The 18,350-nt window shown below is 39.8% G+C and overlaps 1 protein-coding gene across 1 annotated transcript in view; it reads left to right on the plus strand.

Moving 5' to 3' along the window:
• The first annotated feature begins 4,753 nt into the window (after nt 1-4,753).
• LOC128692676 (15-hydroxyprostaglandin dehydrogenase [NAD(+)]) overlaps nt 4,754-18,350 on the plus strand; it is a 60,589-nt gene continuing 46,992 nt past the window's right edge. The window contains exons 1-2 of the mRNA XM_070088150.1: nt 4,754-4,864; nt 13,661-13,784. Of these exons, the coding sequence (XP_069944251.1) occupies nt 4,772-4,864; nt 13,661-13,784 (217 nt within the window). The 5' untranslated portion in view covers nt 4,754-4,771. The remainder of the gene's footprint in view (nt 4,865-13,660; nt 13,785-18,350) is intronic.

Here is an 18,350-nt window from a genome sequence, read left to right on the forward strand (position 1 = left end):
CACAGGAATGGTGAAAACCACTCTTAGCATCCAACAGGGAGCACAAAACGATATAGACAATTCCTCAGAGGAACTTGGCTTACTTCTTACTGCGTGGCTTACTTCTCTCTCTCAGCTGGGTTAGAAGCTGGGTTGGCTGACTGGCTTACACCACGAGAATGGCTGACTGAAAGACGTGTAACGATGCACAAAGCACGGAGAAGCAGTTGGAAGACAGGAGACAGGCTGGATGATAGGCTGACTGGCGTTCACTTCCACAGTCTGGCTTACTGGCTGGCTTAATTGCAAAATCCGGGTCAACCCCTCGGAGATTGAAGCAATTAGCACACGAACTAAGCCAGGAAGCTTGAAACGGCTGCAACAGGCTTGCAGGATGAAATTGTGAGGGTAGTAGCTGGTGGCTGGAGGGTGTGAGGGGAGGCGGCTGGCTGGAGATTCACCTTTGACCCTGCCGGCTACTCACAACAGTCTTCAAACGCCTTGAATTACCCTTAAAAACGTAAATCCATGCTCCAGACCGCTGTACACCATTTATCATGTGGGAGTTCGATACGTGGATTAGGGAAGAAATACTCACGTAGGCTGTTATTACGTATAACTACTGTTATGTGGAGAGAGCCCTTGCCAGCCCTACCTATCTCCTTGGATACACTCGTAATACTGACTAGCCGGCTGCAGTACCCTATGTGAGGGGGCCTTATACTGCTGAGGTCAGCACAATATGAATTCAGATAGTGACTCAGGCAGAGACGGTTGGTCGTTGAGTCAACGGACGGTTACTGGTAACTGGTTACTACTACTGAGACTGGTAACTGGTTACTACTACTGAGAGTAAGGGAGCCATCCCAACTATGCAGATCTGATGGCAGCCAGAAGCGTCCAGATGTTATCACCCTTCAAGCCTGGACAGATGGGAAGCAGGTGGTGTGGGACTATACATGTGCATCTACCTTGGCTGATACCTATCTCAAATACACCAGGGAGGAAGGAGGGGCAGCTGCCAGCTTCAGGGAGTCCCAAAAGTCTAGAAAATATGGAGAACTTTCCCATCATTATATGTTTGTTCCCATAGGCTCAGAGACCCTTAGCTCATGGGGAAAGAGTGCATCTAAATTCCTTAAGGAGCTGGGAAAAAGACTCATCAGGGTAACTAGGGATCCCAGGGCAGCTAGTTTCCTGTTCCAGCGGCTCAGTGCAGCTGTTCGAAGGGGTAATGCCTGCTGTATTTTGGGCACACGCCCCAGCTCTGAGGAGCTGGATGAGATTTTCGCCTTATAATCGGTGATACACACGTAACAACATGCACCGTATATATATATATATATATATATATATATATATATATATATATATATATATATATATATATATATATATATATATATATATATGCAATAAGACCACAGTAAACAGGTGATTTCAGAATATGCAAAACAACCTCTGTGAAAGAATAGAGAAATTCCAAGCGCTTTCGTGACTACTCACATTATCAAGGAACATTGAAAGTAATGCATCAAAGGAAGGCACATAAAGGGTCTAGCGCACACCTCATTATCACATCCCACAACAAAGCAACACCTGACGTGCGGCTCAAAAGAAAGGGAACACTGTAGCAGGCCTGCTGGCCCAACTAGAAAGGTCCTTTACACAACCCACCAACAAACTATTCTACCCAAGAATTAAGAATTTTAAAATTTATTATTTGTCCAATGTATTATTAAATTCTTCCCAAATTCTATTAATTATAAATGGATCTAATTTATATAAACCAAAGGAAATATTCATATTATTGTCAAAACTGCTTTTTATGAAACAAGATTCAATTATATTCCTGTCGATCATGGACTTGCTTGATACTACTTTCTCAACTTTTTGAAAATCAATTGGATGGTTAAAATCTCTCACATGAATAAATAGAGCATTGGAATCTTGTCCAGTTCTAATGCTATATTTACGTTGTTTTAATCTTAGTTCGAGACTTTTACCAGTTTGACCGTAATAAACTTTATCGCAAATATTACAAGGAATATTACAGACACATCCGTCAGCATTTTGGGGGGAATTCTTTATCAAAAGTTTTTTTACTGTATCAAGATTTTTAAATACAACTTTGATATTAAAAGTCTTAAGAAGAGAAAGCACATCAACCAAGCTTTCATGGTAAGGGAGAACCAACAAATTTTTAGTTGAATATGGCTGGTTGTCCCTTTTTGGATTGTAAGAAGTATTTCTAGCAATTTTAAAAGATTTATCAACTACGTTTCTTAGGTATTTGAAATCATTACCTATTTCATAAATTTTGGATATTTCTTCATCTATGAACTCTGGACTACAAATTCGTAAAGCTCTCAAAAACATTGATGAGAAAACAGACAGTTTAACTCTATCTTGATATGAAGAATAATAGTGGACATAGGAACAGTTATTTGTAGGTTTTCTGTAAATTTTAAATTTGAATTCATTATTACCCTTAATAATTAAAACATCTAGAAAAGGCAATGAGTTATTTTCTTCAAACTCAACAGTAAAGTTTATAGAATGGGCTAAGCTATTTAATTTGCCAAGGAAATGGTGTATATCTACATTCTTGGGCATAAGGCACAAAATATCACCAACATATCTAAACCATTTAGCTCTATTAGGGAGGATTGTGTTAAGCAACCTTGTTTAAAAAAATTCCGTGTATAGGTTACTAAGGACAGGTGAAAGAGGATTTCCCATTGCCATACCAAACTTCTGAGTGTAAAACTTATCATTAAATACAAATTTTGCATCAACAATGCAAAGTTTAATAAGTTTAATGATAGTAGGAACTGGTAATGGTAAATCATAATTAACGAGTTCTTCAGATAAGAAACTTAATAAATCATCAACAGGAACTTTCGTAAACAAGGAAGTAACATCAAAACTAACCATGTTAAAATCATTTAAGTCAGTCAAGGAGCATAATTTATCATTTAAATCTATGTTGTTTTTAACATTAAAGTTAGAAATTTTGCCAACAATAGGGCTCAAAATATCAACAAGCCATTTGGATAATTTATATGAAACTGATCCTATGGAGCTAATAATTGGTCTGACTGGATTCCCTGGTTTGTGTGTTTTTATTAGTCCATACATGTAAGGTAAAGATGGATTAGTGGAAGTAAATTGTTTGACTAATTCATCTTTGCCTTTCAGTAGAAGTTTTATTGTTTTATTGAAATTGCTGTTAACGGTTTCTAGGGGATATTTCCTAAGTTTAGAATAGGTTTCAGTATCATCTAAGAGATTATTAATTTTTTCTTGGTAATCATTTTCTTTCATAATTACTATTGCATTTATTTTGTCTGCTTTAGTAAGGCGCAAATTTTTATTGTTATTAAGTGTATCATAAGACTTAAAGAATCTTTGAGGGCAATTGGGAATGTTTGGTTTTAACATAGAGCTATATACCATTCCTTTACTAATATTAATTTCATCAGAGGATAAATCAGAAAATTTTTTAAAGTTACGAAAAGCTTTTGCAATTTTTGAAGTTTTGCAACTTCAAAAAAACTTAATAATGTTGAAATTGCAAAAGCCTTTTGTAGCTTTGAGAAATTTTCTGATTTATCCTCTGATGAAATTAATATTAGTAAAGGAATGATATATAGCTCTATGTTAAAACCAAACATTCCCAATTGCCCTCAAAGATTCTTTAAGTCCTCTGAGGTATCGAGGTCACTTAACAGCTTTTGCACCTGCTCCTCCGTTGTTTATATGTCATCCAGCACCTGTTGGTATGTTCCCTGTTGGTGTTCCCCTCTATGCTGTCTTCTCGGAACCATTCCTGTGTCTACAGTAAATACTTCCTTAAATCTCCTGTTGAGCTCCTCGCATACCTCGTGATCGTTACTTGTGAGTTCCCCACCTTCTTTCCTCAGCCTGATTACCTGGTCTTTGACTGTTGTCTTCCTCCTGATGTGGCTGTACAGCAGTTTCGGGTCAGACTTGACTTTCGATGCTATGTTATTTTCATACTGTCGCTGGGCCTCCCTCCTTACCTGTGCATACTCATTCCTGGCTCTTCGACTAGTCTCTTTATTTTCCTGTGTTTTTTGCCTTCTGTACTTTTTCCATGCTCTATTACACTTAGTTTTTGCCTCCCTACACCTTCGGGTAAACCAATGACTCGCTTTGGTCTTCCCATTATTTCTGTTGCCCTCGGGAACAAACCTTTCCTCTGCCTCCTTGCATTTTGTTGTTACGAATTCCATCATTTCATTTACCGACTTTCCTGTGTGTATGTGTGTGTGTGTGTGTGTGTGTGTGTGTGTGTGTGTGTGTGTGTGTGTGTGTGTGTGTGTGTGTGTGTGTGTGTGTGTATGTGTTCACCTGAGCGCGTGCGTGCGAGCGCGTGTGTGTGCAAGAGAGAGAGAGAGAGAGAGAGAGAGAGAGAGAGAGAGAGAGAGAGACTCACCTAGCTTAGACCAGTAGGCCTATTACAGTCTTCTATTATTATCATGTTACTTAGGTTTAAGGTCACCACCTATTTCGCGGGTCATTAAGGTTGGATGTCACTCACTCACAACCAGTCAAGAATACTTTAATCCATGAGCAGATATACACTAAGAACTACATATCTCGGAGCATGTATATATATATATATATATATATATATATATATATATATATATATATATATATATATATATATATATATATATATATATATATATATATATATATATATATACATTGTGTGTGTTGTAACTGCATGTTGTGGTGTACTTACAGGTACGGAGGCAGTATGGAGATCACTGGTAGTGTTGCTATCATAACAGGAGCTGCCAAAGGGCTCGGCAGAGCCTTTACTGAGAGTCTTCTTGCCAGAGGAGCCAAGGTCAGTGTTTTTTGTTGATGAATAAGGCACATGCAACACTTGGGTAACACTGTTTCTACTGGAAACAGTGGAAGAAGTCCAGAGGTAATTTTAAGGTGTTCGTTCCCTCAAACTTGATAGGTGATCAGTCTTGTTGACCAGTTGGACCCTCGGGCCACTGGCAGCAACTGTCATCTTGACCAGGTGCACCTGCGTGCCAATCAATCACCAGTGACGAGTGATCTTAGGCATAGATATTAGGAATGCTCTGTAAGTTTGTCATATGTACATCAGAGGTGTCACAGGTGTCTCACTGGTGTCACAGATGTGTCACTTGTGGGTTTCAGGTGTGTCACGGGTCTACCTACCTTGTGTCTATATGGGAGATGCTTCAGGGATCAAGGACCCCATGTCTAGCCCTCACGGTGGATCAGGATCTGATCAGTTCAACATATGAACCTGGTTGGTCAGGCACTGACTTTAGGCATCTGCCAGGGGTCTGTTGGTAATCCCTTTATGTGTGATGAAACGCAGTTGTATTGAATGGGTTTATTGGGTCGTTCTTGGAAGCGAGGAGCAATGATAAGTCTTCGGAGGCTTCTTACTTAATTTGCAATGTCGTGGGGTACACAGGCAGTGTGTTAAGTGGCAATGGCCTGGGATGGCCATGCCTGCAAGGGAGAGAGGAGTAGGCCTTGTTGACTGAGTGAAGACCGCTGAAAGAGTGAGAGGCAGGTCTTGGCATACTGAAGTGGTAGGCCTATAGGTGGCAGCACGAGCATGGTGCGAAATATGAACTCAGCTGGCAGACAGCATAGGCTGTCTATGCAGACAGTATAGGCTGTCTACATTTGCTTGGCCATGCACCACCATGGTCGTCCCTGACCATGATTGGCTATAAAAAAAAGCTCGGTCTCTCTCTCGCAGGAACAGGGCACAGAACACAAAATAAAAACATATATGTCCATATGGACATGGAAAAAAAACTTCCCACAGAGAGGGAAGAAAAAAAGGTGGTGTGTGTTAAACATTGAGGTCAAAAGCAGTGAGCGTCGAGGGGCATCACTGCACACCTTCCTGCATCTGGACAGATACCGCAACACAGGAGACATAGCTGTTCAGAGACGACTCAGCAAACACCTGGGAGTCGTAATCATACACCATACTGCAGTGAGCAGGCTAGCAGTCAAAGTGACATCATCTTTGTGCAGGCTGCTCACTGAAGCTATGACATGAGGCTGACACAGTGCCTGCCATCAGGGTCAAACTACAGCTTGACAAGTGTCATTCTCTCAGCAGTTGGAGTTATAGCAGAGGTTAGTCTAAGCATCCCCAGACTGATTTACATATAACTGCTCTGACGGTCTGAAGGTGAAGTGAAACAAATCTCGATGGGAATCGTAGCAGGTACAATTCTGCAAGGCATCACAAGCGGCGAACATAAAAAGCTTCCTGTACAAGGGGCTCAGATGCTCAGGACTGATGCCTCGACTGACTAATGTCAGCTGTCAATGTGTGGGTCACACCGGGTGACAGGCAACACAATGGTCTGGGCGCAGACCTATGGTCCACACAGCTGGGCTCAAGACCATACAGGACACATGGAAAACATGAACACACCCGCACTGCACATGCAGTACAATGTGGCTTACTAGCAAATGACGCTTTTCTGTGCAAAAATCAACACTAAGCTATACACGAACATATGAGAACACTAAGAGGAGTTAATATTGTTGCTGTTGTTAACATTGTTGTAGTGTTAACATTGTTTTTGGTGTTAACATTGTTGTTGGTGTTAACATTGTTGTTAATGTTAACATTGTTGTTAATGTTAACATTGTTGTTAATGTTAACATTGTTGTAGTGTTAACATTGTTGTTGGTGTTAACATTGTTGTTGGTGTTAACATTGTTGTTAATGTTAACATTGTTGTTGGTGTTAACATTGTTGTTAATGTTAACATTGTTGTTGGTGTTAACATTGTTGTTGGTGTTAACATTGTTGTTAATGTTAACATTGTTGTTGGTGTTAACATTGTTGTTAATGTTAACATTGTTGTTGGTGTTAACATTGTTGTTGGTGTTAACATTGTTGTTAATGTTAACATTGTTGTAGTGTTAACATTGTTGTTAATGTTAACATTGTTGTTGGTGTTAACATTGTTGTTAATGTTAACATTGTTGTTGGTGTTAACATTGTTGTTGGTGTTAACATTGTTGTTAATGTTAACATTGTTGTAGTGTTAACATTGTTGTTGGTGTTAACATTGTTGTTAATGTTAACATTGTTGTTAATGTTAACATTGTTGTTGGTGTTAACATTGTTGTTGGTGTTAACATTGTTGTTGGTGTTAACATTGTTGTTGGTGTTAACATTGTTGTTATTGTTAACATTGTTGTTAATGTTAACATTGTTGTTAATGTTAACATTGTTGTTAATGTTAACATTGTTGTAGTGTTAACATTGTTGTTAATGTTAACATTGTTGTTGGTGTTAACATTGTTGTTAATGTTAACATTGTTGTTAATGTTAACATTGTTGTTGGTGTTAACATTGTTGTTGGTGTTAACATTGTTGTTAATGTTAACATTGTTGTTAATGTTAACATTGTTGTTGGTGTTAACATTGTTGTTAATGTTAACATTGTTGTTAATGTTAACATTGTTGTAGTGTTAACATTGTTGTTGGTGTTAACATTGTTGTTGGTGTTAACATTGTTGTTAATGTTAACATTGTTGTTAATGTTAACATTGTTGTTAATGTTAACATTGTTGTTAATGTTAACATTGTTGTAGTGTTAACATTGTTGTTGGTGTTAACATTGTTGTAGTGTTAACATTGTTGTTGGTGTTAACATTGTTGTTGGTGTTAACATTGTTGTTAATGTTAACATTGTTGTTGGTGTTAACATTGTTGTAGTGTTAACATTGTTGTTGGTGTTAACATTGTTGTTGGTGTTAACATTGTTGTTAATGTTAACATTGTTGTTGGTGTTAACATTGTTGTTGGTGTTAACATTGTTGTTAATGTTAACATTGTTGTTAATGTTAACCTTGTTGTAGTGTTAACATTGTTGTTGGTGTTAACATTGTTGTTGGTGTTAAAATTGTTGTTGGTGTTAACATTGTTGTTGGTGTTAACATTGTTGTTGGTGTTAACATTGTTGTTAATGTTAACATTGTTGTTGGTGTTAACATTGTTGTTAGTGTTAACATTGTTGTTGGTGTTAACATTGTTGTTGGTGTTAACATTGTTGTTGGTGTTAACATTGTTGTTGGTGTTAACATTGTTGTTAATGTTAACATTGTTGTTGGTGTTAACATTGTTGTTGGTGTTAACATTGTTGTAGTGTTAACATTGTTGTTGGTGTTAACATTGTTGTTGGTGTTAACATTGTTGTAGTGTTAACATTGTTGTTGGTGTTAACATTGTTGTTGGTGTTAACATTGTTGTTAATGTTAACATTGTTGTTAATGTTAACATTGTTGTTAATGTTAACATTGTTGTAGTGTTAACATTGTTGTTGGTGTTAACATTGTTATTGGTGTTAACATTGTTGTTGGTGTTAACATTGTTGTTAATGTTAACATTGTTGTTAATGTTAACATTGTTGTTGGTGTTAACATTGTTGTTGGTGTTAACATTGTTGTTAATGTTAACATTGTTGTTGGTGTTAACATTGTTGTTGGTGTTAACATTGTTGTTGGTGTTAACATTGTTGTTGGTGTTAACATTGTTGTTGGTGTTAACATTGTTGTTGGTGTTAACATTGTTGTTAATGTTAACATTGTTGTTAATGTTAACATTGTTGTTAATGTTAACATTGTTGTAGTGTTAACATTGTTGTTGGTGTTAACATTGTTGTTGGTGTTAACATTCTTGTTGGTGTTAACATTGTTGTTAATGTTAACATTGTTGTTAATGTTAACATTGTTGTTGGTGTTAACATTGTTGTTGGTGTTAACATTGTTGTTAATGTTAACATTGTTGTTGGTGTTAACATTGTTGTTGGTGTTAACATTGTTGTTGGTGTTAACATTGTTGTTGGTGTTAACATTGTTGTTGGTGTTAACATTGTTGTTGCTGTTAACATTGTTGTTAATGTTAACATTGTTGTTAATGTTAACATTGTTGTTAATGTTAACATTGTTGTAGTGTTAACATTGTTGTTGGTGTTAACATTGTTGTTGGTGTTAACATTGTTGTTGGTGTTAACATTGTTGTTAATGTTAACATTGTTGTTAATGTTAACATTGTTGTTGGTGTTAACATTGTTGTTGGTGTTAACATTGTTGTTAATGTTAACATTGTTGTTGGTGTTAACATTGTTGTTAATGTTAACATTGTTGTTGGTGTTAACATTGTTGTTGGTGTTAACATTGTTGTTGGTGTTAACATTGTTGTTAATGTTAACATTGTTGTTAATGTTAACATTGTTGTTGGTGTTAACATTGTTGTTGGTGTTTACATTGTTGTTGGTGTTAACATTGTTGTTAATGTTAACATTGTTGTTGGTGTTAACATTGTTGTTGGTGTTAACATTGTTGTTAATGTTAACATTGTTGTTAATGTTAACATTGTTGTTAATGTTAACATTGTTGTAGTGTTAACATTGTTGTTGGTGTTAACATTGTTGTTGGTGTTAACATTGTTGTTGGTGTTAACATTGTTGTTGGTGTTAACATTGTTGTTGGTGTTAACATTGTTGTTAATGTTAACATTGTTGTTAATGTTAACATTGTTGTTAATGTTAACATTGTTGTAGTGTTAACATTGTTGTTGGTGTTAACATTGTTGTTAATGTTAACATTATTGTTAACACCATAATTATCATATTTCAAATGATAATTATGCAGATTATTACTCTATTAATAAACCAAGTTTGTTAACTCTTAAGAACAAAAAATTTCTCCTCTAATCTATTTTTTCAAGAGTTTTTTGTTTCATTATTAATTTCGGGCAGTTACAGTGAGGATGTCTCGTAGCTCGACTGGTAGCGCACTCAGCTCACACACTCAGGTCCGGGAGTCGATACCCGGTACGGCTGGAAACATTAGGGACGTGTTTCCATAAGACACCTGCTGTCCCTGTTCACCCGTCAGTGTAAAATGGGTACCTGGGTGTTAGTCGACTGGTGTGGGTCGCATCCTGGGACAAAACTGACCTAATTTGCGGGAAATGCTCAGCATAACAAGCGGCTTTCTATATAGTAGTATGTCAGTGATGTCAGGTATGGTCTCTTCCTTCCCATTGTTCTTGTATCATACAGTACATACAGTTGCTTCCCTCTCATTGTTCTTGTATCATACAGTACATACAGTTGCTTACCTCTCATTGTTCTTGTATCATACAGTACATACAGTTGCTTCCCTCTCATTGTTCTTGTATCATACAGTACATACAGTTGCTTCCCTCTCATTGTTCTTGTATCATACAGTACATACAGTTGCTTCCCTCTCATTGTTCTTGTATCATACAGTATATACAGAGCTGTGTAACAACTGTAAGCAGTCCTAACGTTTTTACTACAGTGTTGATTTAAGTTAAGGGGGTTTTGTTTGCATCGTGTGTGTAAACATGTCTATCCAAGCTCTGAAGTTGCTTGGGTGACTGATGATATGTAGCTATTCCACCTGATCTAGTCCAGTCTAGACCAGAGACTAGTAGAATTTTGACATTCAAGCAATCCGTCCCACTAAAGCCTTGCCACGTACCTGATATGCTGTCGACATACTTACGTTCTGCAGTAAGTATAACAGTTTATAGCGTTGTTTTTCCTCTCCCAGAGACGCTGTTAACGTTCCAGCTGAAGGTCAAGTTTTAGTCTGACAAACCCACACCTTTGGTAATAGCGTTACCAAACGGTAAAGGCACTGGTAATGCTGAATACCTGGTGTTGCAATTTCTCACAGGAAAGTGTGAAGATGCCTCAGATTTCAGGGGGCATTCGGACAGATCAAGGCACTTGATCTTTTCCTGAAAAGGCAGCTAATTCGAATCGAGTTCCTTCACAGGGAATGCCCTGTCGGAGAGATACTACTAGATTTGCTTTTCACGATTGACCTACTCAGTTTATACTTGCATTCGGCCATAGCTAGACATAGTACCATTCAACATTCCTCCTTCGATATACGACTGCAAAGCACCCAATGTCTGTTCCATAACTTAGAATGTTATTTACCTAACAGTCACTGATGGTGTTGCTGTAGGTCTAATCGCTGATGTGATAGTGTTGCTGTAGGTTTGATCACTGGTGTTGTTGTGGGCTAATTGCTGATGTGATGGTGTTGCTGTAGATCTAATCACTGATGTGATGGTGTTGTTGCAGGTCTAATCACTGATGTGATGGTGTTGCTGTAGGTCTAATCACTGATGTGGTGGTGTTGTTGCAGGTCTAATCACTGATATGATGGTGTTGTTGCAGGTCTAATCACTGATGTGATGGTGTTGTTGCAGGTCTAATCACTGATGTGATGGTGTTGCTGTAGGTCTAATCACTGATGTGGTGGTGTTGTTGCAGGTCTAATCACTGATATGATGGTGTTGTTACAGGTCTAATCACTGATATGATGGTGTTGTTGCAGGTCTAATCACTGATGTGATGGTGTTGCTGTAGGTCTAATCACTGATGTGATGGTGTTGTTGCAGGTCTAATCATCACTGATGTGATGGTGTTGCTGTAGGTCTAATCACTGATGTGGTGGTGTTGTTGCAGGTCTAATCACTGATATGATGGTGTTGTTGCAGGTCTAATCACTGATGTGATGGTGTTGTTGCAGGTCTAATCACTGATGTGGTGGTGTTGTTGCAGGTCTAATCACTGATATGATGGTGTTGCTGTAGGTCTAATCACTGATGTGATGGTGTTGTTGCAGGTCTAATCACTGATATGATGGTGTTGTTGTAGGTCTAATCAATGATGTGATGGTGTTGTTGTAGGTCTAATCACTTATGTGATGGTGTTGCTGCAGGTCTAATCACTGATGTGATGGTGTTGCTGTAGGTCTAATCACTGATATCTCTCAGTGATTTCTGTTATCATCGCCCCTGCGGCCAGCTATCAGACATACCCCTGCGGTCAGCTGTCAGACATACCCCTGCGACCAGCTGTCAGACATACACCTGCGGTCAGCTGTCAGACATACCCCTGCGGTCAGCTGTCAGACATACCCCTGCGACCAGCTGTCAGACATACCCCTGCGGTCAGCTGTCAGACATACCCCTGCGGCCAGCTGTCAGACATACCCCTGCGGTGAGTTGTCAGACATACCCCTGCGACCAGCTGTCAGACATACCCCTGCGGTCAGCTGTCAGATACACCCATGTAGGCTATCCTGGAGGTTACCTGGATACCTACCTCGAGGTTACCTGGAGGCTATTCCGGGGATCAACGCCCCCGCGGCCCGGTCCATGACCAGGCCTCCCGATGGATCAGGGCCTGATCAACTAGGCTGTTACTGCTGGCTGCACGCAGTCCAACGTACGAGCCACAGCCCGGCTGATCTGGCACTGACTTTAGGTATCTGTCCAGCTCTCTCTTGAAGGCAGCCAGGGGTTTATTGGCAATTCCCCTAATGATTGATGGGAGGCTGTTGAACAGTCTTGGCCCCCGGACACTTATGGTGTTTTCCCTTAGTGTACCAATGGCGCCCCTACTTTTTATTGGGGGCATTTTGCATCGCCTGTCCAGTCTTTTACTTTCGTAGGGAGTGATTTCTGTGTGCAGATTTGGGACCATTCCTTCCAAGGTTTTCCAAGTGTAGATTATGATATATCTCTCCCTCCTGCGTTCCAACGAGTACAAGTCAAGTGCTTCCAAGCGTTCCCAGTAGTTAAGGTGCTTGACAGAACTTATACGTGCAGTAAAGGATCTCTCTACACTCTCTAGATCTGCGATTTCACCTGCGTTGAATGGAGATGTTAATGTACAGCAGTATTCCAGCCTAGAGAGAACAAGTGATTTGAAAAGGATCATCATGGGCTTGGCATCTCTCATTTTGAACGTTCTCATTATCCATCCTATCGGTAGGTAAGACACATAGGCAACATTTAGGCAACTTTATTCCGAAACGTTTCGCCTACACAGTAGGCTTCTTCAGTCGAATACAGAAAGTAGGCAGGAACAGTAGAGATGTGAAGACGATGTAATCAGTCCATCACCCTTGAAGTCGTAGAATTTTGAGGTTGTCAGTCCCTCAGCTGGTTCTTTACGCTGTTTGAGACTATGAAACAGAATTCTTCTCCAGGCTGAGGGACTGACAACCTCAAAATTCTACGACTTCAAGGGTGATGGTCTGATTAGATCGTCTTCACAACTCTACTGTTCCTGCCTACTTTCTGTATTCGACTGAAGAAGCCTACTGTGTAGGCGAAACGTTTCGGAATAAAGTTGCCTAACTGTTGCCTATGTGTCTTACCTACCAACCTGTCGGTATTGTATACCATTTTGATGTTCATCCATCCTATCATTTTCTTTGCACGTGTGATCGTGGCACTGTTGTGATCCTTGAAAGTGAGATCCTCAGACATTACTACTCCTTGAAATATTACACACATAAGAACTATTAAGAGACACACAGGAGATATTCCGTGTATAATTAATGTGTGAAAATGTTTTGCAGGATTTATCTGTACTCGCAGGCGGAGTAATAAGCCAGAAAAAAATCCAAAATCCTGCCTGTGCGTTTAACGCTTATCGCTTATCCTCTGTTACCATCTACTGCCAACCCACTAATAACCCACTAACAACCGACCAACAACCCAACAATACACAACCTTCTATCACCAACCCCACTTATAACTAGTGTGGTATTGCAGGTTTGCATGGCTGACACAGACACGGAGGCTGCAACAGCTACGCTGCAACAATTGCAACAGTCTTATGGTGACGATAATGTCATGTTCGTCCCCTGTGACGTCACCAGAACTGAGGACCTTAAAGGTAAGAAAATGATCACTTTCTTGCTCTACTGACGTGAATAAATGACTTATCATCTTCTTGAAGGATGTGAGAGTCAAAAAGGGATAGCGAGCCAGTAAGAGTCAGCAAGGGATAGCGAGCCAGTAAGAGTCAACAAGGGATAGCGAGCCAGTAAGAGTCAGCAAGGGATAGCGAGCCAGAAAGAGTTAACAAGGGATAGCGAGCCAGTAAGAGTCAACAAGGGATAGTGAGCCAGAAAAAGTTAACAAGGGATACCGAGCCAGTAAGAGACAACAAAGGATAGTGAGCCAGTAAGAGTCAACAAGGGATAGTAAGCAACTAAAAGTCAACAAGGGATAGTGAGCCAGTAAGAGGCAACAAGGGATAGTGAGCCAGTAAAAGTCAACAAGGGATAGCGAGCCAGTAACAGTCAACAAGGGATAGCGAGCCAGTAAGAGTCAACAAGGGATAGCGAGCCAGTAAAAGTCAACAAGGGATAGCGAGCCAGTAAGTATCAACAAGGGATAGCGAGCCAGTAAGAGTCAACAAGGGATAGCGAGCCAGTAAAAATCAACAAGGGATAGCGAGCCAGTAAAAGTCAACAAGGGATAGCGAGCCAGTAAGAGTCAACAAGGGATAGCGAGCCAGTAAGAGTCAACAAGGGATAGCGAGCCAGTAAAAGTCAACAAGGGATAGCGAGCCAGTAAGAGTCAACAAGGGATAGCGAGCCAGTAAGAGTCAACAAGGGATAGCAAGCCAGTAAGAGTCAACAAGGGATAGCGAGCCAGTAAGAGTCAACAAGGGATAGCAAGCCAGTAAAAGTCAACAAGGGATAGCGAGCCAGTAAAAGTCAACAAGGGATAGCGAGCCAGTAAGAGTCAACAAGGGATAGCAAGCCAGTAAGAGTCAACAAGGGATAGCGAGCCACTAAGAGTCAACAAGGGATACCAAGCCAGTAAAAGCCAACAAGGGATAGCGAGCCAGTAAGAGTCAACAAGGGATAGCAAGCCAGTAAGAGTCAACAAGGGATAGCGAGCCAGTAAGAGTCAACAAGGGATAGCGAGCCAGTAAGAGTCAACAAGGGATAGTGAGCCAGTAAAAATCAACAAGGGATAGCAAGCCAGTAAGAGTCAACAAGGGATAGCGAGCCAGTAAGAGTCAACAAGGGATAGCAAGCTAGTAAGAGTCAACAAGGGATAGCGAGCCAGTAAGAGTCAACAAGGGATAGTGAGCCAGTAAAAATCAACAAGGGATAGCAAGCCAGTAAGAGTCAACAAGGGATAGCGAGCCAGTAAGAGTCAACAAGGGATAGCGAGCCAGTAAGAGGCAACAAGGGATAGCTAGCCAGTAAGAGTCAACAAGGGATAGCGAGCCAGTAAGAGGCAACAAGGGATAGCTAGCCAGTAAGAGTCAACAAGGGATAGCGAGCCAGTAAGAGTCAACAAGGGATAGCGAGCCAGTAAGAGTTAAGAAGGAATAGCAAGCCAGTAAAAGTCAACAAGGGATAGCGAGCCAGTAAGAGTCAACAAGGGTTAGCGAGCCAGTAAGAGTCAACAAGGGATAGCGAGCCAGTAAAAATCAACAAGGGATAGCGAGCCAGTAAGAGTCAACAAGGGATAGCGAGCCAGTAAGAGTCAACAAGGAATAGTAAGTAAGTAAGTAAGTAAATTTATTCAGGTATACACAATACAGTTACATAGAATTATCATACATAGCAGCATATGTGTAGAGAACCTGGGATAACCTGGGATAACCTGGGATAACCTGGGATAACCCAAAAAAGTCAGACAGAGTGACTTATTTCCATTGGGGTCCTTTTACCTTATTATTATAATATAAAGGTTATAATATTTTCTTATTATTCTACAATGAAGATAACATCTTATTATCATACTAAAAAGACTATCTACTACCCGAGGGTCATTAAGACTATCTACTACACGAGGGTCATTAAGACTATCTACTACACGAGGGTCATTAAGACTATCTACTACACGAGGGTCATTAAGACTATCTACTACACGAGGGTCATTAAGACTATCTACTACCCGAGGGTCATTACGACTATCTACAATACGAGGGTCATTACTAGGGATAAGGTAAAATTTACACGTATGTTAGCTAAAAAATAGAAAATCATTCCCCTCCCTTTCTGTTGCTTCATTCATCAGACACTTTTTGGCAGTCTTCTTGAACTGGTTCAAGCTATGACTGGCCTTGACATTTGTGGGTAGTCTGTTCCATTCCTTTATTGCTGTACAATAAAAGGTGTTTGAAGCCTGGCCACTGACTGTGGGTACTACAAAGTTGTGCTCTCTCCCCCTAGTACTATGATTGCTTTGGTTCCCAACCTTGACAAAATTGACAGCAAGATATTCTGGACACTGTTCGTGAGCAATTTTATAAACATGATTTAGCTTCAGTTGTTTTACTCTGTCTTCAACATTCAGCATATCCAACTGCTGTAATTCATCCTGGCCTACATGTTCTCTTGGTCCCAGCCCCAGGATGAATCTTACAATTTTGTTCTGGGTGATTTGCAGTCTATCAGTTTTTTTGTCAAGGCAGAGTACCAAGAAGAGCAAGCGTAATCCATATGGCATTGTATAAGGGCTAGACATAGGGTCCTGCGAGCCTCAGTAGGTAGACACTGTGCTTGTCTATACAGGAATTTCAGCCTGGCATTCGCTTTCTTTACTACACTGTTCCCTATCAATTCTCCTGACATGCATGGGTCAAAGGGGATTCCCAGATATTTAACTGATGAAACCAAAGTGATGGACTCCCCATTACACTGAACATTAAAATTATTTACCCTTCTCAGTTTATGTTTCGTTCCAAAGAGAATGGCTTCAGTTTTCCCTAGGTGTAATGATAGTTTGTTGTCTACTATCCATTTGCTGCAGGACTCCAGTTCCAGTGTTAAAACATTAGCAATATCTTGTGGGTCTTTACCTGTCACTAACAGAGCACTGTCATCTGCATACAGTAGGAGTTTGCACTTGACACTGATAGGCATATCATTGACATAACATAAGAATAGTAAGGGACCCAGAATACTACCTTGGGGAACTCCACATGTTATCGGCAGGGGTTCTGATTCCGTTTTGTTGATTTTGACTATTTGTCTCCTGTTGCTAAGGTAGGACTTAAACCAGTCTACAGAACCTATACCGATAGCTTGGAGTTTATTACATAATATATTGTGGTTGACAGTATCGAAGGCCTTTTGCAGGTCTAAGGTTACCATACCTATGAGGTTCCCTTTTGACATTTCAATTCTCAGGTAATCCATCAGATTAATAAGGGAGGTATCGGTTGAGTATGATCTTCTAAAGCCCGATTGATAGCTATGTAGAATGCTGTTGTCATTAAGGTACTTAACTACTTGAGAATACACCGCCCTCTCCAGAATTTTAGTTATTATACTGAGTATACTAACAGGTCTATAGTTGCTTACATCAGACCTATTATTTTTCTTGAAGATAGGAGTAACTCTGGCCTCCTTGAACCCCTCCGGTACGGTATTAGTGGTGATTGATAGATTTATTATGTGAGCAATAGGGATTGACAGTTCAAAAGCACCATCTTTTAGGAACTTAGACGGGATGTTATCAGGGCCTGTGCTCTTAGTTGGGTTTAACCTGCTTAGTTCTTTTTGAATGAAGTCATGAGATACACTTACTAGTTGACAACTGTTCGGGGTTACCCCTTTATTGGTATAGTATGTTTGAAACTTATCAGAGTCTGTGTTAAAGGTATTTGATGCAGCTGGTAGTTTACTTACTAGTGTTGATGCAACAGATGTGTAGTAGGAATTAAAGCAATTTGCCACCTTAGATGTTTCGTGGCATACCTCATTATCGATAGTGAGTACTATGTTAGACCTATCTACTGGCTTATGGCTATACCCCAACTGTTTTAGTTGTTGCCAGAGCTTTCTGGGGTTATGCTTATATTCTTCAATTTTTGAGCAATAGTGCTTTGCCTTTGCTCCTTTTATAAGCCTCTGTACTCTGTTCCTCACCCTTTGGAATTCATTTAGTGCTGCAATATCCTGTCTGTTTGCTTTAAATCTTTTTAGCAGCTGGTCTCTGAATTTCATATTATCTAATATCTCAGTAGTCATCCAGGGTTCAGTTCTTCGTTTAATCCTAACCTCTTTAACTGGTGCAATATTATCAAGGATGGTAGTGAACATTGTTTTGAATTTTTCCCAGGCATCGTTTACGTCCGTGCAACTTGTTATCTCTGTCCAGTCACAATTGTGTAGCCTATTTACCAGTGTTTCTTTACTGTAGTTTCTAGTTGACCTCATTTTTATTGTCCTGTGTAGGCCTATCCTATCCCTAGTGATTTTCCTGGTGCAGTAAATGATGAAATGATCACTAAGACCTGTGGTAATGACGCCTGACTGACTAATGTTCTCAGCGCGGTTGCAAAGTATGTGGTCAATTAGGGTGGCTGAGAACTGTGTGATCCGGGTTGGTTTATTAATTAGTTGGGTGTAGCTATTTAATCCTAGAATTTGCTTATACCTTTTGCATAGCCCGTTATTTTGTTGCTGAAAACAGATATTGAAGTCGC

This window comes from Cherax quadricarinatus, chromosome 24 (assembly GCF_038502225.1).
Source record: "Cherax quadricarinatus isolate ZL_2023a chromosome 24, ASM3850222v1, whole genome shotgun sequence".
NCBI classification, from domain to species: Eukaryota; Metazoa; Arthropoda; class Malacostraca; order Decapoda; family Parastacidae; genus Cherax; species Cherax quadricarinatus.